The sequence below is a fragment of the Spermophilus citellus genome, assembly GCF_964194105.1.
Source record: "Spermophilus citellus genome assembly, chromosome: 1".
Lineage (NCBI taxonomy): Eukaryota > Metazoa > Chordata > Mammalia > Rodentia > Sciuridae > Spermophilus > Spermophilus citellus.
In genome coordinates, this window is record NC_138182.1 from 143,420,522 (window position 1) to 143,448,315 (window position 27,794).

Below are 27,794 nucleotides of genomic sequence, written 5' to 3' on the forward strand. Positions count from 1 at the left end.
AAAATGGATTAAGGAGCTCGATATTAAATCAGAGACACGGCGTCTGATAGAAGAGAAAGTCGGCTATGATCTACATACTGTGGGGTCAGGCTCCAAATTCCTCAATAGGACACCCATAGCGCAAGAGTTAACAACCAGAATCAACAAATGGGACTTACTCAAACTAAAAAGTTTTTTCTCAACAAAAGAAACAATAAGAGAGATAAACAGGGAGCCTACATCCTGGGAACAAATCTTTACCCCACACACTTCAGATAGAGCCCTAATATCCAGAGTATACAAAGAACTCAAAAAATTAGATAATAAGATAACAAATAACCCAATCAACAAATGGGCCAAGGACCTGAACAGACACTTCTCAGAGGAGGACATACAATCAATCAACAAGTACATGAAAAAAATGCTCACCATCGCTAGCAGTCAGAGAAATGCAAATCAAAACCACCCTAAGATACCATCTCACTCCAGTAAGATTGGCAGCCATTAAGAAGTCCAACAACAACAAGTGCTGGCGAGGATGCGGGGAAATGGGTACACTTGTTCATTGTTGGTGGGACTGCAAAATGGTGCAGCCAATTTGGAAAACAGTGTGGAGATTTCTTGGAAAGCTGGGAATGGAACCACCATTTGACCCTGCTATTCCCCTTCTCGGTCTATTCCCTAAAGACCTAACAAGAGCATGCTACAGGGATACTGCTACATCGATGTTCATAGCAGCACAATTCACGATAGCAAGATTGTGGAACCAACCTAGAAGCCCTTCAATAGATGAATGGATTAAAAAAATGTGGCATCTATACACAATGGAGTATTACTCTGCATTAAGAAATGACAAAATCATAGAATTTGGAGGGAAATGGATGGCATTAGAGCAGATTATGCTAAGTGAAGCTAGCCAATCCTTAAAAAACAAATGCCAAATGTCTTCTTTGATATAAGGGGAGTAACCAAGGACAGGGTAGAGAGGAAGAGCTGGAGAAGAAGATTAACATTAAACAGGGATGATAGGCGGCAGGGAAAGGGAGAGTTAAGGGAAATTGCATGGAATTGGAAGGTGAGCCTCAGGGTTATACACAATTACATATAAGAGGAAAGGAGGAGTAGGATAAAAATTATATAAGTGGAAGAAACGATTTTTAGTAGAGGGGGTGGAGAGAGAGAAGGGGAGGGGAGGGGAGGGGAGGGGAGGGGAGGGGAGGGGGGATAGTGGAGAATGGGATAGACAGCAGAATACATCAGTCACTAGAAAGGCAATTTATAAATCAATGGAAATGTAACTGATGTGACACAGCAATCTGTATACGGGGTAAAAATGGGAGTTCATAACCCACTTGAATCAATCTGTGAAATATGGTATATTAAGAACTATGTAATGTTTTGAACAACCAACAATAAAATATTATAAAAAAAAAAAAAAAAGACTACCAACCAAGAAAAGCCCTGGACTGGATGGATATACACCTAAGTTTTACAAAACCTTCAAAGAAGAATTAATACCAATACTTTTCAAGTTATTTCAAGAAATAGAAAAAGAAGGAGCTCTTCCAAATTCATTCTATGAGGCCAACATCACCCTGATCCCGAAACCAGACAAAGACACTTCAAAGAAAGAAAACTACAGACCAATATCTCTAATGAACTTAGATGCAAAAATCCTCAATAAAATCCTGGCAAATCTTATACAAAAGCATATCAAAAAAGTTGTGCACGATGATCAAGTAGGATTCATCCCTGGGATGCAAGGCTGGTTCAATATACGGAAATCAATAAATGTTATTCACCACATCAATAGACTTAACGATAAGAACCACATGATCATCTCGATAGATGCAGAAAAAGCATTCGACAAAGTACAGCATCGTTTTTATGTTCAAAACACTTGAAAAACTAGGGATAACAGGAACTTACCTCAACATTGTAAAAGCAATCTATGCTAAGCCTCAGGCTACCATCATTCTGAATGGAGAAAAACTGAAGGCATTCCTTCTAAAATCCGGAACAAGACAGGGATGCCCTCTCTCACCACTTCTATTCAATTTAGTTCTCGAAATACTAGCCAGAGCAATTAGACAGACAAAAGAAATTAAAGGAATAAAATAGGAAAGAAGAACTTAAATTATCACTATTTGCGGATGATATGATCCTATACCTAGAAGACACAAAAGGGTCTACAAAGAAACTACTAGAGCTAATAAATGAATTCAGCAAAGTGGCAGGATATAAAATCAACACATATAAATCAAGGCATTCCTGTATATCAGCGACAAATCTTCTGAACTGGAAATGAGGAAAACCACCCCATTCACAATATCCTCACAAAAAATAAAATACTTGGGAATCAACCTAACAAAAGAGGTGAAAGATTTATACAATGAAAACTACAGAACCCTAAAGAGAGAAATAGAAGAGGATCTTAGAAGATGGAAAAATATACCCTGTTCATGGATAGGCAGAACTAACATCATCAAAATGGCAATATTACCAAAAGTCCTCTATAGGTTTAATGCAATGCCAATCAAAATCCCAACCGCATTTCTTGTAGAAGTAGATAAAGCAATCATGAAATTCATATGGAAAAATAAAAGACCCAGAATAGCAAAAGCAATTCTAAGCAGGAAGTGTGAATCAGGAGGTGTAGCGATACCAGATTTCAAACTGTACTACAGAGCAATAGTAACAAAAACAGCATGGTACTGGTACCAAAACAGGCGGGTGGACCAATAGTACAGAATAGAGGACACAGAAACCAATCCACAAAATTACAACTATCTTATATTCGATAAAGGGGCTAAAAGCATGCAATGGAAAAGGATAGCATCTTCAACAAATGGTGCTGGGAAAACTGGAAATCCATATGCAACAAAATGAAACTGAATCCCCTTCTCTCGCCATGCACAAAAGTTGACGCAAAATGGAGCAAGGAGCTTGATATCAAATCAGAGACTCTGCGTCTGATAGAAGAAAAAGTTGGCTCCAATCTACATATTGTGGGGTCGGGCTCCAAATTCCTTAATAGGACACCCATAGCACAAGAGTTAATAACAAGAATAAACAAATAGGACTTACTTAAATTAAAAAGTTTTTTTCTCAGCAAGAGAAACAATAAGAGAGGTAAATAGGGAGCCTACATCATGGGAACATATTTTTACTCCTCACACTTCAGATAGAGCCCTAATATCCAGAGTATACAAAGAACTCAAAAAATTAAACAATAAGAAAACAAATAACCCAATCAACAAATGGGCCAAGGACCTGAACAGACACTTCTCAGAGGAGGACATACAATAAATCAACAAGTACATGAAAAAATGCTCACCATCTCTAGCAGTCAGAGAAATGCAAATCAAAACCACCCTAAGATACCATCTCACTCCAGTAAGATTGGCAGCCATTATGAAGTCAAACAACAAGTGCTGGCAAGGATGTGGGGAAAAGGGTACTCTTGTACATTGCTAGTAGGACTGCAAATTGGTGCGGCCAATTTGGAAAGCAGTATGGAGATTCCTGGGAAAGTTGGGAATGGAACCACCATTTGACCCAGCTATTGCCCTTCTTGGACTATTCCCTGAAGACCTTAAAAGAGCGTACTACAGGGATACTGCCACATCGATGTTCATAGCAGCACAATTCACAATAGCTAGACTGTGGAACCAACCCAGATGCCCTTCAATAGATGAATGGATTAAAAAAATGTGGCATTTATACACAATGGAGTATTACACAGCACTAAAAAATGACAAAATCATGGAATTTGCAGGGAAATGGATGGCATTAGAGCAGATTATGCTAAGTGAAGCTAGCCAAGCCCTAAAAAACAAATGCCAAATGTCTTCTTTGATATAATGAGAGCAACTAAGAACAGAGCAGGGAGGAAGAGCATGAGGAAAAGATTAACATTAAACAGAGACATGAGGTGGGAGGGAAAGGGAGAGAGAAGGGAAATTGCATGGAAATGGAAGGAGACCCTCACTGTTATACAAAATTACATATAAGAGGTTGTGAGGGGAAAGGGAAAAAAATAAGGGAGAGAAATTATAGCAGATGGGGGAGAGAGAGAAGATGGGAGGGGAAGGGAGGGGGGATAGTAGAGGATAGGAAAGGTAGCAGAATACAACAGTTACTAATATAGCATTACGTAAAAATGTGGATGTGTAACCAATGTGATTCTGCAATCTGTATTTGGGGTAAAAATGGGAGTTCATAACCCACTTGAATCTAATGTATGAAATATGATATGTCAAGAGCTTTGTAATGTTTTGAACAACCAATAAAAAAGAAAGAAAAAAAAGAATATCATATACTTGGATCAAATATTACAAAGCCTTCTCAGATTGGCTTTACCAGCCAAAATGATTTAAGTTCCCTCTCTGCGTTTTCATCATGTGACACCTCATTTATTTTTCACGCTAATCAGTATTACATTGTCTGGATATCCCACAGTTTATTTGTATATTTATCTATTGAAAGACATTTTGCTTACAAGTTTTTGGAAATTATGAATAAAGTTGCTATCAACATCCATGTGAAGGTTTTTGTGTGGATCTAAGTTTTCAATTCATTTGGGTAAATACTAAGGAGCATGGTTGCAGGATCATAGGAAGAATATGTTTAATTTTGAAAAAATTTTAAAAATGTTTTCCAAAGTGTCTGTATCATTTTGTATTTCCACCAATAATGAATAAGAGTTCCTTTTGCTCTACATCCTCACCAGTATTTGGTATTGCCTATAATTTGAATTTGGGTAATTAAAAAAAAATGTTTGTAGCAGTAACTCATTGTTGTTAATTAATATAAAATTCCCTAGTGACATAAGATTTTTATGTCAAACAACATTCAATATACTTATTGCCATTATATATCTCCTTTTATTCAAGTCTTTTGCCCATTTTCCCACTGTGCTTTTAATTTTCATGTTGTTGAGTTTTAAGAGTTCTTTGTATATTTTGAACAACAACCCATTAGCAGATGTTTCTTTTGCAAATATTTTTCTCCAATTTGTAGCTTTCTTATTCTCTTGACATTTTCTTCACAGATCAGAAGTTTATGATTTTAATAAAATTCAGCTATCAGTTATTTCTTTCATGGATTATGCATTTGGTGTTGTACTCCCAAATTTATCATCATACCCAAGGTCTAGATTTTCTTCTATGCTATTATTCTAGAAGTTTTATGGTTTTGCATTTTATATTTAGTTCTATAACCCATTTTAATTCTTATAAAAGGGTGTAAAGTCTCTGTCCAGGTACATGTTTTTCTTTTTCCAGGTGGATATTCAGTCATTCTAACTTTCCTGCATCATACTGCGTTTTTTCCTTTGTCAAAAAGATCTGCTGCTATGTTTATGTGGGTTTATTTCTGGGCTATTTTGTTTCACTTATCTACTGTCTATTCTTTCACCAAATTCACACTGTCTTGATTACTGTGGTATTTTAGACAGGTTTTTCACTCCTGCAAACAAAGGACCTGACAAGAATAATTTTATTTATTTATTTATATTTATTTTTTATTCTAATTTGTTACATATGACAGCAGAATGCATTACAATTCATATTACAAATATAGAGCACAATTTTTCACATCTCTGGTTGTATACAAAGTATATTCACACCATTCGTGTTCTCATCCATGTTCTTAGGGTAATAATTTTAGAGGAGGAAATTTTATTTGGTATTCACTGTTTCAGAGGCTTTAGTCCACAGATAGCTGGCTCCATAATTCTGGGCCCCAGGTGTGGCACAACATTGTAGTAGAAAGGTATGGTAGATGAACGCAGCTCAGGACACAGCACCAGGAAGCAGACAGAGATTCCCTTCACTACTGACAAAATATATACCCCAAAGGCACACCTCCAAAGACCCACCTTATTTATCCATACCCTAACTACAGTGAACACACAGTTAACCCTTATCAGTGGATTAACTCACTGATTAGGTTAAAGCTCTCAAAACCCAATCATTTTACCTCTAAACTTTCTTGCATTGCCTCACACGTGAGTTTTTGGAGGATACCTAGTATCAAAACCATAACATGGTTTATAGTAAGTCTTAAAGATGGGTAGTGTTAGCTCTCTGACTTTTTTCTTCAATTAAGAATTAGTTATTCTTGGTATTTTTCCTCTCCAAATGAACTTGAATAATTTCTTTTAATATCCACAAAATAACCTGCTCAGATTTTTGACTGAAATTGCACTGAATCTATAGATCATACTGGGGAAAACTAACCTCTTGATAATGTTGAGTCTTCCTATCCACAAACATTAAATATGTCTCCATTTATTTATTTCTTCTTTGCTATCTTTTATCTGAATTTTCTAGTTTTCCTCATATAGACCTTATATTTTTTTTAGAGTTATACCTCATTATTTAATTTTTAGGGGGCAAATGTAAATCATAATGTACTTTTATTTTCAAATCCCACTTGTTTATTGCTAAGTAAAAAAAAAGCATTTAATTCTGTATGTTAACTTTTTACAACCTTACTATAATTGCTTATTTGTTTCAGGAGGGTTTCTGTAAATCCTTCAAATTGTCTTTTTTCCTTTCCAAACTATATACCTTTTATTTCCTTTTCTCTTCTTATTGCACTAGATAGGACCTTCTTCAGTATGATGCTAAAAAGCAGTAATGAGAAAAGATGTCTTTGCTTTGTTGCTGATCTTAGGGGAAAAACTTAGAGTTCCTTTACCAGTAAGTATAATGTTAGGTGAAGTATAATGTCCTTTATCAAGGTGAGAAATTTTCTCTCTGATCCCAGTTTGCTAAGAATTTCATGAATGGGTGTTAAATTCTGTCAAATGCTTTTCCTCCATCTACAGAAAAGATCATGTGATTTTTTTCTGATGTGATGAATTACATTAATTTCAACTGTTGAACCGATTTGGCATACTTCGGGTCAATCCTACTTAGTTTGTTATATGTGGTCTTTTTTAGGTATTGTTCAATTTGCTAATATTTTGTTGAACATTTGTGTCTATGTTCATGAGAAATACTGTTCTGTAATTTTCTTTTCTTGTAATGCCTTCATCTGATTTTGGCATTAGATTTTGGTCTATAATAACCTCATAGAATGAGTTAGGAAATACACACACACACACACCTATATCCATTCCCTCTTGTGTGAATTTTGGCAGAGTGTACCTATCAAGAAATTGGTCCATTTCATCTACATTGTCAAATTTATGTAGTTGTTCATAATATTCCTTCACTACTTTTTAAAAAAATATTGTTTTAGTTGTTGATAGACCTTTATTTTATTCATTTATTTATATGCGGTGCTGAGAATTGAATCCAGTGCCTCACACATGCAAGGCAAATGCTCTACCACTAAGCCACAACCTCAGCCCCTCCTTCACTTCTCTTTAATGATCACAGGCTCCATAGTGATGTCTCCTCAATCATTTCTGATATTGGTAATTTGTATAATCCTTTTCTTTGTCCTAGTTAGCTTTGCTAAAAACATTAATTATATTGATTTTTTTAAATGGTTTTTGATTTTGGTTTATTTTCTCTATTCATTTCCTGTTTTCAATTTCACAGATTTTTTACTTTAATTTTATTATTTCTTTTCTTCTGCTTACTTCAAATTTAATCTTCTTTTTCTAGTTTTCTAAAGGGGAAGCTTTGAATACTGATTTAGACTTTGCTACTTTTCCAATTCATGCATTCAATGCCATAAAGTTCCTTCTAAGCACTGCTTTTCCTATATATTACAAATTTTAGTAAACTGTATTTTTGTTCAGTTCAAAATATCTTGAAATTTATTTGGTGATTTCTTCTTTGATCTATGTGCTATTTAGAAGCAAAACACTGTCTCAAAAATTAAAAAAAAATAAATTACAAAGAAATAAAGTGGCTGGAGTATATAGTAAAGCACCCTGAGGTTTTACCTCCTGTAAAAATAATATGAACAATGAAAGTTTTTATTTTGTTTTCACTTATTCATTCTTGATGCTCTTCCTTTCTTTACATAGATCTAAGTTCTGACCTATATTATTTTCCTTCTCTCTGAAGAACATCTTTTAACATTTTTGCAAGGAAGGCCTACTGGCAATGAATTTGTTCAATTTTGTTGGAGAAAGTATTTCTTTTACACTTTTAAAAGATAAATTTGTAGGATATAGCAGTCTATGCTGAATTCTCTCTTTCAATACTTTAAATATTTTACTTCATTCTCTTCTTGCATGGTTTCTAAGAGGTCTGTAATTTATATCTTTGCTTATATATGGATAAGGTGGGTTTTCCCCCCATGGCTTCTTTCAAGATCTTTTTCTTTATCTTTGGTTTTCTGAAGTTTGAATATGATATAACTAGTGTTGTTTTTTGTACATTTATTCTGCTCAGTTTTCTCTGAGCTTCCTGGATCTTGGGGTTTGGTATCTGATATTAATCTTGGGGAAATTCTCAATCATTGTTTCAAATATCAGGGTAGATCCTTCTTCTCCTTTTACTATCTTTATTTTATTATGCGTACATGACATATTTTGTAGCTGTCCTAGAGCTCTAGGATGTTATGATCTGTTTTTCCCCCAATCTCTTTTCTCTTTGCTTTTCAGTTTTTGAAGTCTTTTTTATCGAATCTTCAAGCTCACAATTCTTTCTTTGGCTGTGTCAAGTCTACTATGAGCCCACCAAGGATATTCTTCATTTTGGTTATAGTGTTTTCAATCTTTGGCATTTATTATTATTATTTCTTAGAATTTTCACTTCTCTGCTATCAGTAGCCATCAGTTCTTTCATGTTGTCTACTTTTTGTCCATTGAAGCCATTAGAATATTAGTCATTTTTATAATTCTAACATTTTTGCCATAGCTGACTATGATTGTGATATTTTTTCAGTCTCTTCAAACTGTTTTTTTATTACTTTTAGTATATCTTGTAATTTTTTATTGAAAGAAGAACATGCTATGAAAACATCATAAATCAGCCTTTTCTAATGTAATGATAAGTTGTGGGAGAGGGGAAACATTCTGTAGTCCTAAGATAATAGGACTTTTGGTGCATCTGTAACCCTAGACTGTGAACTTCACCAGTTCTTCTTGTTTGGTTTTCTTTCTCCCCTTAGGTAGGGTAGAAAGGCTGGAGCAGGGCAGGTAGAATTGGGCATTTCCCATCCCCCAGGTTGGTTAAGCCAGAAGTACAAGGGAATTTTACTTCATTATTCACTATGAAGACCTGGTAGAGAGTTTTTAGAGATAAAACTCATAAAAATAGGGGAAACCTATGACTGGGTTTTACTGACATTTTTAACTATCAGATTTGTCCACATTGAGCCTCCAGAAATTCATAAATACAGTTTAGGTTTTCCTATCTGGCAATGGTTCCCATTGGTTTATGCTTGTGGGTTTATATTCTGGAAGGCTGTCTCTCAATGCTTGATAAAGCAGTTTGCCTTGTGACTTCACTTTTTTGACAGACCTAAGAAAGCTGAAAATCTTTTAGTTTGTTCAGTTTTTTTTTACTTGTTAGGACAGAGTGGCAATTTTTAAGATTTCAAGATTCTTACATGGTAGATCTGAAAGTAGAAATTCTGCAACTGATTTTTTGTTTTGTTTTATTTTGTTTTAGATGTAGTTGGACACAATACCTTGATTTTATTTTTATGTGGTGCTGAGGATCGAACCCAGTGTCCCCACATGTGCTTGGCGAGTGCTCACAATCCCAGCCCCTCTGCAACTGATTTTTAATAATTTTGTATAATACTGGACCTCTAAGCAGCATTCAACATTGTTGACCAATTCCCTTTTGGGGCCTGAAATGCTCTGCTTTCTTGATTTCTATGACACCATATTCTGTTTATTTTCTTCCTTCTCTGGCCATTCTTCTTATCTATTTGTTTGTGGAGTTTTCTGTGATTAATCCTGGACCTCCATTCTCTTCTTTACTCTAGATATTCCTTCCCAGGTGACTGCATACATTTCCATGATTTTAGAAATTATTATAAAATAGTACATCTCTTATGTTTTTTCCTGTCCTACAGATTGACAGCCAGTAGCCTTCCATTTCAAGTATCCTCAGACTTCCTATTTTTCCTATCACATTAAATAGCGCCTTTATCTACCCAAAGCTGCTCAAGGTTTTTCATAAAACCTCTCAGTCCTTCATTCAGTATATCAATCCATCAATTCTATAGGTAAAAAATTATCTTGAATCTATGCATATATCCCATCTCTCCTATAAAATCCTCCAATCAAAACCACCACAATCTCTCACCAATATGCTTTTAACTTCTTACAAATGGGTCTTCCTTCTAGCACCTTTGTTCTTTTTAAATTTGCACTCTGATCTATGCAATGGTTGGTATAGTATAATGGAAAGAGTAAAGGTTTTATATCAGGAAGATTTGCTACAAAACTCCTTGAAAAAATTAATACAAATCCAAAACTCAGTTTTCTCAGCTATACAATATGTATAACAAAATAAATAAAAAACTACTTACCTTATCAGACTGATAAAACGAAAATATAAAACTAGTGAAAAGTCACTCAAAGTTATTACTACATACAAAATAAAGCCCAAATTCTTCCCCTAATACCCTTAAATTCCAATCTAACATCCTGGCTTACAAATAATTTTCAGCAGAAAACATTAATATGCCTTATTTTTAACTTAATCACTAATGGACATCCAAATAGTAAAAGGAAATTTTAGGAAAAAAGCAAAATACATTTTAATTTTCTTTTACTAAACTTATATAGAGTACATATTCATGTATATGTTACATAGGTTTTTCACAATATTAAATAATCTAATTGTTAAACTCCAAAAAAATGCTTTTGATATTGCCTTAAATAGCTGAAGTACATTTCCTATAAAAGTGTTACTTAAAAAAATTATGATTTAAGTAGTTATTCTAATTCAATACTTGCTTTCTTCTTTGATTTTTCAGGAGTTGAAGGGCAAGTTTTTTCAGCAAGTAAAACCTCACAAGCTGTATTATCTGTAAATAAATACACAGTTTAATACTCTATTTAACCATTAACTTTTTTTTCTTTACTCCTATTTTCTCTTCTGCCATTAACTTTAAATATGGAGGACAGAGACTTCAAATTCAAAACAAACTAAGAAAAAAGCCTCTGATTTTAATTACTGTGCCTTTGTAATAATTTAAGAAGAAAAACTTACTGTATGTTGTATAGTCTGATTTGCCTCAGGAGAATATAATCATACAAATATCTTTATCTCAAGAGCTCTAGGTTTCATAGCAGTAAACAATGTATAGGAGATTTTCCTTTCAGTTAGTGACAAATGTGTATGTAATTAAAATTCTTTTTTTTAAGAATTTTTAATATTTATTTTTTAGTTTTCGGCAGACACAACATCTTTGTATGTGGTGCTGAGGATCGAACCCGGGCCGCACGCATACCAGGCGAGTGCGCTACCGCTTGAGCCACATCCCCAGCCCCCAAAAATTCTTTATTCATTGTTGTACCATTTCCACCTGACTGTATTTTCAGGGTCCCCCTTTCTATTGCAATTTTTCTATAAGTATTTATTTATTTAAACAGGATCTTGCTGTGTTGCCCAGTCTGGTCTTGAACTCCTGGGCTCAAGGGTTTCTCCTGTTTTAGCTTTATGAGCAGCTGGGATTAAGGGTATATATCAGCATTTAAAACAAACTCAAGTCTTGTTATCTTTTTTTAAAAATATTTTTTAGTTGTTGATGTACCTTTATTTTTCATATATTTATCTGTGGTGCTGAGGATCAAACTCAGTGCCTCACACATGTCAAGCAAGTGCTCTGCCACTGAGCTACAACCTCAGCCCCAAGTCTTGCTTATCTTATCAAAAACTTTCCCTGTATCCCATATCCTATGTCCCACTAAGAGCAGAAACCTTTCCTGACACTGGCCCTCAATACAAACAGGTATGAACTTGTCCCTTCTCTGGCCCTCTTGACGGCTTTTCTTCAGTCTTCCCTTTTCCTTACTCTCCAGACTCAACCCCAAACAACAATATATATTGAATGTCTATCTATAACATCCCAATTTTAACATATGTACTTAATATAGCATATTATCTTTCTTTATAATTTACAGCATAAATTTGATTTAAGGCACCAAGAGATTTGTCTTTAGATTATTCCAGTAGCTTTTCAATTCACCTCCCTCTGTAGTCAGTCCATTGTCTTCCATGTATACCTAAACTACAACTTATTATCATTTGTTTAAAACTCTCCAAAGTTTTTCCACTATCCTTAAGTTAAAATGCAAACTCCTTAATTTGGCATACAAAGTTTTTCTTTTTTGTGCTTTATAGATTGCTTACATATTCCTCAGCTCATCACAGAGGCTAACAATGTTGCCAAAAAAAAAAAAAACAAGCTGACAAGTTAAATCTGAATTTCAGATAAACATATTGTGTATCCCATGTAATAGTATAAGCATCTGCAATACTTGCGTCATACTTATATTAAAGTATTTATTATTTGCTATTTATCTGAATTCATATTTGACTGGGCATTCTACATTTTTATTTGCCAAATCCAGCAAGTCTGGTGGCTGATATTCATGCCATCTTCATCACCCATGGTAAAAAGTAGGTGGGTTTGAGAGTTCTATAGGAGATAAAACTGGTGCCAGCTTTTTACAATTGGATAGATAGAAAAGTAACAAAAGGGAGTGTTGAGGATCACCCCAGGTTTCTGGCTAATTTGCTCAAATTGGGACCAGATTACTGATGTGACAATTCTCAGTCCTCAATTCTCATTTTATGTAATCTCTTGATTACTTTTGTCACAGCTGGGATCACTCCCTCCTGAGGTACTCCTCTCATGGCCTCTGAGCTACCATTATTTCCTTTTTCTTACTACTGCCACTAACCAGTAACTTTGCTAGTAGATACTTCACTCTTTACTCACTTCTAAATGTTGAAGGGTCCTATTTACATTTTTACATGTTTCTTTTCTATTTATTTTTACTTCCTACATGATTCATCTAATCCTATGGCCTTAAACATCTAAATACTAATTCTAAATATATATCTACAGTCTTAGTTTCTAAATTCCAGGCTCCTGTGTCACAAACTGCCTTCATGCTATCTCAACTTAGAGGCTAATAAACCTCTCAAATTTTAAATATTTTATCAAGCTATATCATATATACTGTAACAGTCAGTATATGTATTGTATTCATAAATGTCACCACCATCCACATCAATATATAAAACATTTCTAGAACCCTAGAAATTTTCCATGCATTATTTCCCAGTTGGCACCCCTTTTCCAAAGATTACCAATATTCTGACTTCTATAATCTTGCCTGTTCTTAAACTTAAAGTAAGTGGAATTACAAAAGTAATCAGAGATTAAATAAAGTGAGAATTGAGGACTGAGAATTGTCACATCCCTAATCTGGTCCCGATTTTAGCAAATTAGCCAAAAACCTGGGAGTGATCCTCAACACTCCCTTTTGTTACTTTTCTATCTATCCAATTGTAAAATCCTGGCACCAGTTTTATCTCCCATAAAACTCTCAAACCCACCTACTTCTTTTTACCATGGGTGATGAAGATGGCATGAATGATTAGCCACCAGACTTGCTGGATTTGGGAAACAAAGATGTAGAATTACACATATGTACATATTTGTGCCAATATTCTTTCATGCAAATATGTGAGTAAGCTAAGAGAGATCAAATTTAATATGTCTAAAAAAAGCTCTCTTCATCATTCTCCCAACTTACTCTGCCCTATATTGATCCCATCTCAATAAATAGTAACACCATTCATCTAGTGGCTAGTTGCTCAAGCCAAGACTTTAATATTTACCTTATATTTCTATTTTTCTCTTTTACCTGATATCCAGATTAATCAGAAAATCCTGGCACATCTGTTTTTAAAATAGATTTCAAATGATTACTACCACTATATTAGTATGAGACTATTATCTGACCAGGGCAATAGTTTAACAAGCTCTCCTTGTTTACATTCTTCCCCTTTGCCTGTTCTCTATGTGGAAGCCAGAGTGATAATTCTAACATATGTCTAAGTATTTAGAACATCGAATAATAATACCACTTTAAACATCAAGACCATAGAAACATTTAACATAGGTGCATAGGACCCAAAGGCTGTTGGAAACTTGGGAGTTTTTTCAGCTTGGAGTTTTCTCCCCTGAGGAGGTGGTTTTAACAGTTAGATCAGTGAGAAACAGCAGTCTTCCAGATATTTAGATTATTTCTCACCTCATCACAAGATATATACCCTAGAATGGTGGTTTACAATGTGGTAGGCACCAGTCTCATGAGGCTATTTAAATTTAAATTAATTAAAATGAGATGTGACTTAAAATTAAAAATTAAAATATATCCTGATCACATCCTCCTGTTTCACTAATATGGTTTAACACACATTCACAATAAAATCCTTAGTCTTTATCACAGCATGTGAGATTTTACATTATACTACTTGACTAATTCTCTGACCACAATTTTAACTATTCATCTTCTTACTCTACTTCTGCCACATTAATCTCTTTCCTCTTCCTCAAGCATGCCAAGCACATCCCACATCTCATGGTCTTTTTGCCCCTAGATTTGCACATGGCCCACTCTTTCTTTATTTAGCTCTGCATAAATGCTACTTCCTCAAATAGGCCTATCCTGATTACCTAAAATAGCACACTAGTTACTTTCTTTATCTTGACTTATTTTCACTTATTACTCTATTTATACCTGATGATCTAAATTTATTAGTTTATCTTTTTTTTTATCTTTCTCCCACTACTATACATGAGCTCTATTTGGGCAAGAACCTTGTCATGTTTCCCAGCAGCTAAAATAGTTTGTGTCACATTGTAGGTACTTAATATTTGCTGAGGGAACTGAATGGTGAGTTGAGATGCCTCTGAAACAACCAAGAGGATATATCCAGAAGGCAGCTGCATAAAAGGGTCTGAACCTCAGAGGAGAGTTAGGCTGAGGGAATACTTAGAAAGCCTGCCTATAGGCCAGAATGTCTATATTTACACATCATGTGGTAAGTTAAAAAGAGATGGAGCTAGCTATGAAAATTTTCCATACTTAAAGACTAACAGCAATAGATAAGATTGCAAAGGAGCCTCAGCAGGAGTTGCCTGGGAAGTAATTTTTTGTTTGTCTCTGTTACTAGACTACAGGTTCTTAGGGGAAGGAATACAATAATTTCTCAGTTTCCTAACACTTAATAAAGAGCCATTAAAAAAATGAAACCTATTTGGATTTGTTGAATTAAGGAATGTGTAAAAAATGTCTATGAAGCAAGATGTGATTTATTTAATTGCAAATTTCAAGTTAATCAACACTTAAAAGTAAATACAAAAGCATACATTATTCCAGAATCACTACTCTGCCTTATCCCCATGCTTTATAAACAATATTTTCTACTGCCAAAGCAATATATTTGATTTGCCAAGACCAAGGAAAAATCATGGTTGTATTGGTATCTATCATTTTCCCTTTCATTACTTCTATTATTCACACATCCCCTTACACTTAAATCTATAAAACAAAGTCTCTTTTTTAAAATGTATTTTTAGTTGTCGATTGACCTTTATTTTTTATTTATTTATATGCGGTGCAGAGAATTGAACCCAGTTCCTCACACATGACAGGCAAGCACTCTGCCACTGATCCACAACCCCCAGCCCAACAAAGTCTCTTAATATTTACCCTTACTATTACTCCTTTCAGGATCTGTACTTTTACAAGTTTAGTTTTTATTACTAGACTAATTTTGCTAACAACAGAAATGATCTTAATCATTTTTATACTTAGAATATAAATTTTAAATATAAGAGAAAACTTACTAAAATCAATATCCTTTTCTCTTTTTACACTTCCACAAATGACACTGTCCTCAGTTCTAGCTAAATATTCCTAAAATAATGAGTGGCATTTAGTAAATTCTCATTAAAACAACTTCTTAAAGTGAAGACTATACAAATAAAAATATATTTTTAGTCCATACAAGAACTTACATCCATCAAAAGTACAACCAGCATTTCTTATATGCATACTCTCAATGAGACACAATAAAACTTGTTACAGGAAAAAATTATAATACAAACCTAATATATAGCAGAAGTTAATAGGATGTAAATGTCATGCTATGTTTATTCTAATAATAAAATAAATAACAAAGTGCCAAATATGCAAAACACTTTGTTGATCCCATTATTTTTCAATCATCTCATATAACCACAATATATCAGTTTTCTTATTGTCCTTTTTTAGTACTGAAACTTACATAGGCAGGAAAAGCATGTCACTTCCCACTAGTATACATAATAATGCCTTAGAGGACATAATCAGTAAATATTTATTAAATGGATAAATGATGGATGTTGTAGGGAGAGTCAAGACCCTACATATCTTTATTTCTTAAATACAACCATGCTAAAAAGCCCTCAATTTCCTGGGGTAACTATTTTGTTAGTATAAGTTATACTCTAACAAAATAAAAGACATGAAAATAATTCATTTCACTATTACCTGATTTTGAATTTGAAGTAAACTTTGGTTTTGGAGAAATACATTGGTCTGCTAATGTCATCACTCTGTAATAAGAACAAATTTAGTAGTATTTTCCTTATCATTCAGTAACTTTGAAGACTCCTCAGATATCACTTAAAATAAAGACATTCATATGTAATTAATTATTTTGTAGAAAAAAATTGGTTAGAAAAAATATCATCACATCTATAGGAACAAATAATTTCATAAGAAAAGGCAATATGTTTACACATTTATCAGTGTGAGGACAATTAATTGTGTTTGAAATCAGACAGAACTGGGTTTTGCTACCTATAATTGTGTGGCCTTGAGAAAGCTGCTTAACCTGTCTTAAGTCTTGTTTACCTCATCTATGCAAAAGGGATATCAATCCTGTTTCCCAGGATTCTTATGGTTAGGATTTCAAATATGATAAATCCTTTTTTCTTTTCTATTTCCAGAAATAAGACCATGCTTAATTCTACCTAAACATGTAGGAGAAGACTAGCCATTATAAGAGGAATATAAAAACATCAACAATGGATTCCTACTAAGAAAGTTGAAAACCAAATTAAAGAAGATAATTTTCCAAACTCCTACTATCAGTTAACTGAAAAGTTAAATCCATCAGAAAATAGTCTCATTCTTTTTAAAAAATTTTTTAGTTGTAGATGGACACAATATTTTTCTTTCTTTCTTTCTTTTTATGTGATGCTGAGGATCAAACTCAGTGCTTCACACCTGCAAGGCAAGCACTCTACCACTGAGCTACAGCCACAGCCCCCTCTTATTCCCCTCTTATATCCCTTTAAGCTCATTGTCAGCTCTGAATGAACTATCAAGTGGATTTTTTTATACTAATACTTTTTGGGTATTTTCTTGTAAAAAAAACTTTTTTAAGGTAATTAAAAAAAAAAACAATACAACATCACACTCAGAACATGCAGTGGAGAAAGCAACATGGTTGGTTTCTTTTTCTTTCCCCTCTGCTTTTTTTGGTTCCTCTGGCATTGAATTAGAAGAAAAGAGTTGTAGAAAGGGTTTGTTGCTCTTGACTGATACTGTTATAAAATGCCATTGGTATCCTTTGGGTGTGAGAGATAACCAAATGCCAATTCTTTCCAACTTTTAAGTATTTCAAGGGGTTTGTAGGAGAATTCCCTACCAATGGGGCTTTTACACTTGTTGCTGTTTCTGATCTCTGTTTTTTCCTTTGATGATAGACCAGTCAGCCTCCTTAGATTGAGGTTGTTACCTTACCCTTTGCATTAAGGCATACTGGACATGATCTCTTTCAAAGAGGTCCAAAATTGGCCCCCTTCTTTAGAATTCATGCCTGACCTATAGGTATTGTGCACAAATCTTTGTTGTGACAAACTCTGAAAGTACCTCTAACTTCCTATTCTTCCATTTCAAAGAATCTAACTCTTGCCTTTAGATTTTTCAGGTGTGAGTCAACTACTAAATTCCAAAGGATATAGGTTGACTGTTCTAAATGGTCCTCTTGTAGCTTCTTACTTGTGTTGAGATGAGGAAAAAAATCTCCACACTCCTTGTACATGACACAAATAACTAGTATTAAAGAAACAGGCATTCTTGAGGTCTTTTAATATATATTCCATATACTCTTAGCCTCTTCTGAAATAGCTTGGAGAGAGGTGATAGGCTAATGCTGGCAGAACTAGGTTTTAACAACTGGGTTTTGACCTTATCTTTCACAAATTCTGCACAGAAGCGGGAGGGGTGGGGATACTTGTCATTTATTTTGTTTTCCTCCATGAGGCCACTGTCCAAATCTAAGACAAAAATAAAAGCCACAATTAACATTCCTGACAACATATATGTTAAGACACATCCACAAAGTTTTACTCTTGCTGTGTGTGTGTGTGTGTATGAGAGAGAGAGAGAGTGAGGGAGAGAAAAAGAGAGATCCTTCCTCCATGACCCCCAGGATAAGGGATTATAGATTTGCAATTAAACAATAGAAACTGACTTCTTCAAATTCAAAATCTGTAAATGGGCCAGGTGTGGTGGCACATGCCTGTAACCCTAGCAGCTCGGGAGGCTGAGGCAGGAGGATTACAAGTTCCAGGCCAGCCTTGGCAACTTAGTAAGGTCCTAAGCAATTTAGTGAGACCCTGTCTCAAAATAAAAAATAAAAAGGGCTGGGGATGTGCCTCAGCCTCCCGAGTTTCTGGGATTACTGGTAGGTGCCATCACGACTGGCTCCAACCCACTCTTACATTACCATTTATGTTTCCTTACCTAGTGAATAAGTCATCATCTCTCCTGAACCAATCAGTCATTAAAAACTATTGATTATTCCTTATAAATTGTTCTCAAATTATTTCTTCTGTGGTTGCTGCTAAATAAAATTCAGGTCTTACTTGGAATGCTATAATAGTCACCTCTTCAATCTAATCATTTCTTCTAATACATCTTTTTCTTTGCATCTTTTTATTGCTTTAAGACAGAAATCTGATTAGGCACATTTCTGTGAAGAGGCAGGAATTCTGGTTAGGTACTGCAAAAATGCCACAAAAATCTACACTCAATGGGACTGAGGTTGTGGTTCAGCGGTAGAGTGCTCGCCTCCTACTTGCGAAGTCCTGAGTTCGATCCTCAGTACCACATAAAAATAAATAAATAAAATAAAAAGGTATTGTGTCCAACTACCACTAAAAAATAATAATAAAAAAATCTACACTCAAGGATACCCTTGCCAGGTGTAGTACACATTTGTAATCCCAATGACTCAGGAGGCTCAAACAGGAAGACAGCAAATTTAAGGTCAGCCTCAACAATTTAGCAAGAACCTGTCTCAAAATTAAAAAATTTAAAAATGACTAGAGCATGCTGGGTTAATTTCCTCATATCAGAAAAAAAAGTTAATTTATCTTCACTACCACACTTGTGTCAGCACAGAATACTTGCACTTTAGACTCCAACAGAAGACAACATTATTCATTTTGCCATTTAAATCTGGGGGGAAAAAATCTAATTATAAGACAGTAAAAGTTTTACACAACAATTTGAAAGACACAAAATCTATCAAATAGCTCTAGACTTTTTCATTGTATCTTAAGAAATTCAGAGCCAAAATCTGACACAATTAAAGCATCTGACTTTTAACTCTTATGGCTTATTTATTTTTGTTCTAACTCCCTTTCCATATATATATATATATATATATATATATATATATATATATATATATCTCCTATAAAGAACTAATTTCTTTGATCATCTTTTTTACAGCTTAATTGAGATATAATTCATACATAATACAATTCATTAATTTAATGTGTAAACTTCAATAGTTTTTAGAATATGCATAGTGTTATGTATCCATCATAATCACAACCAATTTTTGATCATTTTCATCACCCCCAAACAAAACATTATACCTATTTTCATTAGCAGTTAATCACCATTTCTTTCCAAACCTCTCAGCTTTAGGCAATTACTAACCAACTTTCTGTCTGTATTTATTTGTGTATTATGGACACCTCAGATGAATATAATCATAAAATATGTGGTCTTGTGTGACTGTCTTTTTTCATTTAGCATAATAATTTCAGGGTTGATTCATGTTGAGGCCTATATCAGTATTTCATTCATTTTTATTGCTGAACAATATTTCATTATATGGATATACCATATAATATTTACTCATTCATAAGTAAATCGACAGCTGGGCTGTTTCTACTTTTTTGGGAATTATGTATAAAGTTGCTATGAACATTCATGTGTAAGTTTTTGTGTAGGCGTATGTTTTTATTTCTCTTAGGTTTGTGTATCTAGAAGTACATTGCTGAATCATATGGTAACTACATGTTTCACATTTTGAGAAACTGCCAAATTTTTTCAAAGCTGCTTTGCTATTTAAAATTCCTACCAGCAATGTCTGAGGAAGAATACATTTCAATTTCTCCACATCCAATAATTCCATCTGTTACCACCTGTCTTTTTTTTATATTTATTTTTTAGATGTAGGTGGACACAATATCTTTATTTCATTTTTAAATTATGCTGAGGTTTGAATGCCGTGCCTCATGTGAGCTAGGCAAGCACTCTACACCTGAGCCACAATCACAGCCTCTACCATCTGTCTTTTTGATTTTAGCTTTCTTAGAAAGTGTGAAGTGGTATCTGGTAGTTTTGGTTTTCATTTCCCTAATGGTTAATGATACTGAAAATTTTTTCATGTTCAGATCCTTTGTCCATGGTTAAACTGGCTTATTTGTCCTTTTATTGTTATATGAGTTCTTTATATATATTATGGATATAAGTCCCTTATCAGATATAGAATCTGAAAACATTTTCTCCCATTCTGTGGTTTGTCTTTTTCATCTACCTGATGGTGTCTCCTATCTTTGTTTTTAAACTTATATGAATTTTCTGTAAGTCCTTTCAAATTCTTTGAGGGTTAACACATTTTAAAAATTTCATAATGCGCTACAGTCCTACTGAAAATTGGTCAGAGGCTGTCAACACATTCAGGATAAAATAAAAAAATCCCAGGCCTTAAGGTCATACATGATCCAGACTGTGACTCCTTCAATCTACATCCTGTCTCTCTCATGAAGCACCCTCTACCATTTAGTCCACATGCCACAAATAAAACTCTTTCTCTACTAATATGCCTGTCCTCAGTGTTCCCCGTCTTAATAATTGGTAACTCCATTCTTTTCTTTTTTCCTTGAAGGAGCTCCCAAAGCAAGAAATATTGACATCATTTTTTGAATAATAATAGTAATTCCATCTGGTACAGGCTTGTTTGAATTAAATCCTAATAGATATAATGTCTTTAAGTTCATTACATGCATAATTCATCATTATTTGTTCCCAGGAGCCAACAAAAGTCAATCTTTTCTTAAGCTTTAACAAAGCTACAGTGTGTATTTTGTGAAAATTCCTAAGGCAGTACTGAACACTACACTGGGATGGCAGGTCCTTTTTGGCAATTTACAATGAACAGATTATTTTTCAGACTACTAAGAATATTAAGAATTATAAGTCAAAATCAATTTAGTAAAAATGATACAATTATTTGTAATCCATAGTATTGATTATTTTCCCACAATAGTGCATTTCATACAATATGAATTTAGCAAAGAAAATGTGCCTTGCCACCATAAACATACATTGGAGAAAAGATAGCCTCTTCAACAAATGGTGCTGGGAAAACTGGAAATCCGTATGTAGCAGAATGAAATTGAACCCCTATTTCTCACCCTACATAAAAATCAACTCAAAGTGTGGATTGAAGACGTAGACATTGGACCAGAGACTCTGTGCCTACTAGAAGAAAATGTAGGCCCAACTCTCTCTCCATCATGTTGGCTTAGGAACCGACTTCCTCAACAAGACTCCTAAAGTACAAGAAGTAAAATCAAGAATCAATAAATGGGATAGTATCAAACTAAAAAGCTCTTCACAACAAAGGAAACAATCAAGAATGTGAAGAGAGAGCCTACAGAATGGGAGAAATTGTTTATCACCTGTACCTCAGAGCATTAATCTCCAGGATATACAAAGAACTCAAAAAATTTAACACACACACACACACACACACACACACACACACACAAAAACCACCCAAATAACCCAATCAATAAAGGGGAAAAATAACTGAATAGGCACTTCACAGAAGAAGAAATTTGAATGGCCAACAAATATATGAAAAAATGTTCAACATTTCTTTGCAATTAGAGAAATGCAAATTAAAACTATACTGAGACTGCCATTTCACTCCAATCAGAATGGCAATTATCCAAGGATACAAGTAACAATAAATGTCGATGAGGATGTGGGGAAAAATGTTCACTCATATATTGCTGGTGGAAATGCAAATTGGTGCAATCACTAGGGAAAGCAGTATGGAGATTTCTTAAGAAATCTGGAATGGAACCACCATTTATCCCAGTTATTCCACTCCTTGGTATACATTCAAAGGACTTAAAATCAGCATATTACAGTGATTCAGCCACATCCATGTTTACAGCAGCTCAATTCACAATAGCTAAACTATGGAACCAAACTAGACACCCTTCAAAAGATAAATGGATAAGAAAATGTGATACATATACACAATGGAATATTACTCAACCATAAAGAAGAATGAAATTATGGCATTTGCCTGTAATGGATGGAACTGGAAACTATCATGCGAAGTGAAATAAGGCAGTCCCAAAAAACCAAAGGCTGAATGTTCTCTCTGATATGTGGATGTTGACACACAACAAGGCAGGGTGGAGAATAGAAGTTCTCTGAATTAGACAAAGGGGAATGAAGGGAAGGGAGGGGAAATGGAAATATAAAAGAGTAAAATAAACTGGACATAACTTTTCTGTGTTCATATATGAATACACAATCACTGAAACTTCACCTCATGTTCAGCCACAAGAAAGGGATCCTAATTAGAATAAGTTATACTCCATGTATGTATAATATGTCAAAATACACTCTACTGTTATTTGTATCTAAAAATAACAAAAAAACTTAATTGCAAAAAAATGTGCTTTGCAGTCTTCTTTTTATTAACTTTATTTTATTTACTTATTTTTATGTGGTGCTGAGGATTGAACTCAGGGCCTCACACATGCTAGGCAAGCACTCTACTGCTGAGCCACAACCCAAGCCCTGCAGTCTTCTTGCTTTAAGAGCAAAGGAGAAATAATTTTGGAAATTCAGCAAGGACTAGAATAGAATGTTAACTTTATAATTTTGCAGAAAGCAAAACTAACAGAAAAACAAGGAAGGAAAGAACAAGATTGGAATTATTACAATTAGTACATTAAAGCAAAATCAAATTTGCTTATTAATGGCAAATGTGAATAAATAAACACTTGACTAATTTCTACAAATGACGCTTAGACATGCTATTTGAGTTTAAACCAAATAACTTCAATGAGATAAAAAGCATATCAAAAGAGTTTTGTAAAATGCTATTTTATAGATCTATTAAGTTGAAATTGTGGAATCAGCTTAACTATATCTTCCCATACCTCCCCATTCGGTCCACTACCAGATCTTGTTAATTTCACTTTCAAAATACATTCAAAATCTAACCATAGGGCTTGAGCTGTGGCTCAGTGGTAGAGTGCTTGCCTTGCATGTGTGAGGCCCTGGGTTCAATCCTCAGCACCACATAAAAATAAATAAAGATATTGTGCCTAAAAAAAAAAAAATCTAACCATAACTCACCACCTCTGCTCTTCTCATTCTAGTCCAACTCTAATATCCCTTGTTTAGATTAGTGCAATAGCCTCTTATCATCTCCCTAATTCCTTGCCTCCTCATAATCTATTTTGATTGACAGCAGCTAGAGCAATTCCTCTAAAACATGTCATGTTGTGCCATTTTTCAAAGGTTTCCCAGTTCACTTCCGTTGACCTACAATGTAACAATAACTCACCTGGCCGCCTGCTGCTTCTCTTACTTCATTTTCTCTTTCCACTCCAGAAGCTCAGGCCTTCTTGTCTTACGGCCCTCTTCTGGCTTTTCTTTCTCCTGGAATGTGCTTTCCTCAATTTACAATATCTCTTTCTTTAATATCTGCCCCAAAGCTGCCTTTTCAATGACAATTTCCCTGACCATACTATTTAAAATATCAAATTTCCACCTCAAAATTCCCTGGTCCCCATCTTGCTTTATTTTTCTCCATATCATTCAATACAATATAACAGTATAAATCCATTTGCTTATTTGTTTACTGTCCATCTCTTTCAACTAGAATTAAAACCAAAAGTTTTTAATAAATTTTGTGTACTACTGTATGTCCAACAACTAGAACAATCCAGTTACTAGTGAGGCCTCAACAAATACTGAATGAATAAATTTCTGAGTTTGTAGACTGACCAACATACTTGCCATATAACTGTTAAAATACAGGGGTTTAAAAAGCACAACTTTAGGGGCTGAGGTTGTGATTCAGTGGTAGAGCGCTTGCTTAGCATGTGTGAGGCACTGGGTTCAATCCTTAGCACCACATAAACAACAAATAAATAAAATAAAGTATAAAAAAAAGAACAACTTTAAAATTTTTAGTTCTTACTTTTTTCTGTGGCATTTTTGATAGTTTTCTAAAGAGGTGTCTAGGAAAGAAAAAAGTCAATATTAGAAATATATAAAAATTCTAAGACAAACCAGAAGCTAAAATTACTCTAGGTAAAAATACATATTTCTCCAACCACAGATAGATATAATGCAGTTTATTTTTTAATAATTATATTGTTTTTCATACCTTCCAGTTAAATTAGATAAAAGTATTTTTAAATTATCAAAGTAAAACAAAAATGTTACAAAATTCTATGAGATACAGGAATCATGTCACTTTGTATTGGGATGGTTTTTAAAAAGTAATTTTGGTCTTTTTACATCTTAGGATTTTTACAATAATTCTATCAGTCAAATATACAATTTTATTATGCTAATTTTACATATAAGAAAATAATAACTGGCCAGGTTACAAAACTAACAGCTAGATACCTGAAATTTAAACTCTGGCTTCACAGTTCTTAGCCCCATATCAAATTCTAGAGATGCATTCTAGTAAATTAATTAATCACAAGCCTGATTCTCAACCAACATATTACTGCCTCAACCAACATATTACTGTTCCTAGGAATATAATTAGTTAGTCTACAGATGTTAGAGAATTTGCAGAACTTAAAAATAAGAACTTTTAAGGAGAGATGACTCACTTCCTTGAGAGGGAGGGTCCTCAACACATAGAGTGGTCATTTAATCTTTCAGCATCTACTCTTTTTTTCCTGATTTTTCTTTTTTGATTGTCCAGCCATAGTCTATACCTTGCATCTCCCTGGCCAAAGTTACTGGGTCCGGGATAGGAATATATAACAATTTAAGTCAACGTGGAAGGGTTGGGGCTTCTGTTCAAACAGTCAGAAAAGAGAAGCACTTTTTACATTGAATTTGAGGCTGTGAGCATATAAGTCTGGGGCTAGAAAGAATTACTACATGAAGGGACTTGGCTGAGAGTGTAACTAACACAAATGAATCCTGAGCTAAGAGATGGAGAAGAATCTGTTCTACTGATACACTTGAAATCCTGGATCAAACTGTATATACAATTAGATTTTTTGTGTATTTTTATTTATTTAAAATTTGATTGCATTTTCCACATCATTAGATTTACTACTGGGTTTTTCAGGTACATGTGGCAATAAATTCTCTTTTTAACTGAATATAGTTTGAGTTAGGGAATTTGTTTTTTCATCAGCAATGGACAAAAAAACTCTATAACCAAAACACTTGCTAAAGTGACAGGTTGTTTCTTTGAATAATTTATATCAGCAAAGAAGTTGCCAAACTAAACAGAAGAAGAGGCTTTCAGTGTAAGAAATACTGTCACCCAGGAAACTATAGACTTTCCCATAAGAACCCCTAACCCAGCATTTAGTTCTTACACTGATATTCTTCTACCTAGTGCAACTCTAACAAGTGGGCTCACGACATCCATTCCTACTCCCCCTCTCCATTTTTTTTCCATTTTCCCAATGGCTTCTACCACTACAGAAGTTAGAAAACAGAATACTTAGTTTCAGCCTCCATAGTAGTAGGTAGATACATGATCCAGTTCTGGCCAATAAGTCTGCGCGAGAATTTCTGGGATTGGTTTTGCTTGTCTGGAGATAGGCATGGCTACTACTGCCCTTTCACATTCCTTTTGCCAGCAGCATGGCTGTAAAGCCTAGAGATTTAGTAGCTATCTTTATAGCTATGGAGTAACAAGCTGACATACTTGGTAGCTGAAAGATATTAAGAGCCTAGTATCTTGATCCCATTAGTGAGGGGCTAAACAAGCTCTGGACTGGTATACAAGAAAAGTAAACTCAATATAAACATTTTTTTTTTGCATAGCAAAAAGTACCATAAACAAAAAGAAAAACTAGGAGAAAAGACTCACAAATTTATTGAAATATACCAATTTATTACCTGCATTTATACCACAGATAAAAGGTTAATATCCTTAATATATAAAGAACTGTTAAAACTGTGGCTAAGGGTTGAGTGTATGTCACTCAGTGGTAGAGCCCTTGCCTAGGATACTTGGGGCCCTAGATCCAGTAATGAATAAAAAATATTGACGATAAAGGATTTTTAAAAAGGTTAAAAATGGGGAAAATGAATGAAGAGAAAACTTATACATGAAAATTTTAAAACTCAAAATGGACCTCAAACATGAAAAATTTTAAACTCACATAAAATCAGAAAAATGCAAATTTAAGTAATAGAGATATCACTTATCACACATTCAGGTAGCATAATTTTAAAGTATGACAATACATCCTGTTGGCAAGTATATGAGAGACACGCCCTTTCATACATTGCTAGTGGGAAAGCAAGCTGATATGACCCTTCTGGAGAAAAGTTTGGCAATATCCAACAAATCTATATATCCACTTATCTTTCAAACTTGCCATCTGCCTCTGGGCTAACAATAAGAAAATCCATATCATAGTTTATTAATCACAGCATTTTTTTTGTGGTGGAAAAATATTGGGAAAAAATTAAATACCCAATTCACAAGAGGGTGGTTAACAAAAAAAAAAAAAAAGGAATAGGCACACAGAGTACTATTGTGAGAAAGAGTTCTATAAACTGTTCTATAACCTTTAGGGAATGATTTCTAGTATAGACTGTTAAGTGGAGAATATAAAGTAAACAGGAGTACCTATATAGTGTAAATCCTTCATGTAAACAACAGCAACATGTAAAGAAATATACCAGTATTTACTCATTTGTACAAAAGAAATACAGGAAGGATACACCAGAAACCAAACAGATTGATTACTTATAAGGAGCAAGTGTAAGTGGGTAAAAAGAAGAGAATGGGATAAGGGTGGAAAGGAGAAGTGATAAATTTCTAATAACTTTTTTTTTGTACTGAGGATTCCCAGAAGCATCTCTGTGGAATTCTTACCAAAAATTGCATAACTTAATTACAATCATGAGAGAACATAAAGAAAAATCCAGAGTGAGGGAACTTCTACAAAATAATAACCTAGTCAGTTATCTTCAAAACTATTCAGATTATGAAAAAAACAAAAACAAACTATTCAGATTATGGAAGATTGAGAACTGTTACAAAATGCAGGAAACTAAGAAGACTTAATAAATGCAAAGGGGATCCTAATAAGGATCCTGAAACAGAGTAAGAGATGTCAGTGGAAAAACCAGGGAAATTTGAATAAGGTCTGTTATTTAGTCAATAGTTATATCAGTGTTAAAATCCTGGTTCTAATCATTGTACTACCATTATAATAAGATAACATAAGAGGCTGGGCACAGTGGCACATGA

The 27,794-nt window shown here is 34.1% G+C and overlaps 1 protein-coding gene across 1 annotated transcript in view; it reads right to left on the bottom strand.

The window, feature by feature from the left end:
• The window catches only part of MEIKIN (meiotic kinetochore factor), a gene marked incomplete at both ends in the record, with an annotated part of 128,298 nt that overhangs the window by 73,138 nt on the left and 27,366 nt on the right, over positions 1 to 27,794 (bottom strand). Inside the window, 3 exons of the mRNA XM_081298189.1 lie at positions 10,865 to 10,935; positions 16,466 to 16,530; positions 24,525 to 24,564. Of these exons, the coding sequence (XP_081154315.1) occupies positions 10,865 to 10,935; positions 16,466 to 16,530; positions 24,525 to 24,564 (176 nt within the window). The remainder of the gene's footprint in view (positions 1 to 10,864; positions 10,936 to 16,465; positions 16,531 to 24,524; positions 24,565 to 27,794) is intronic.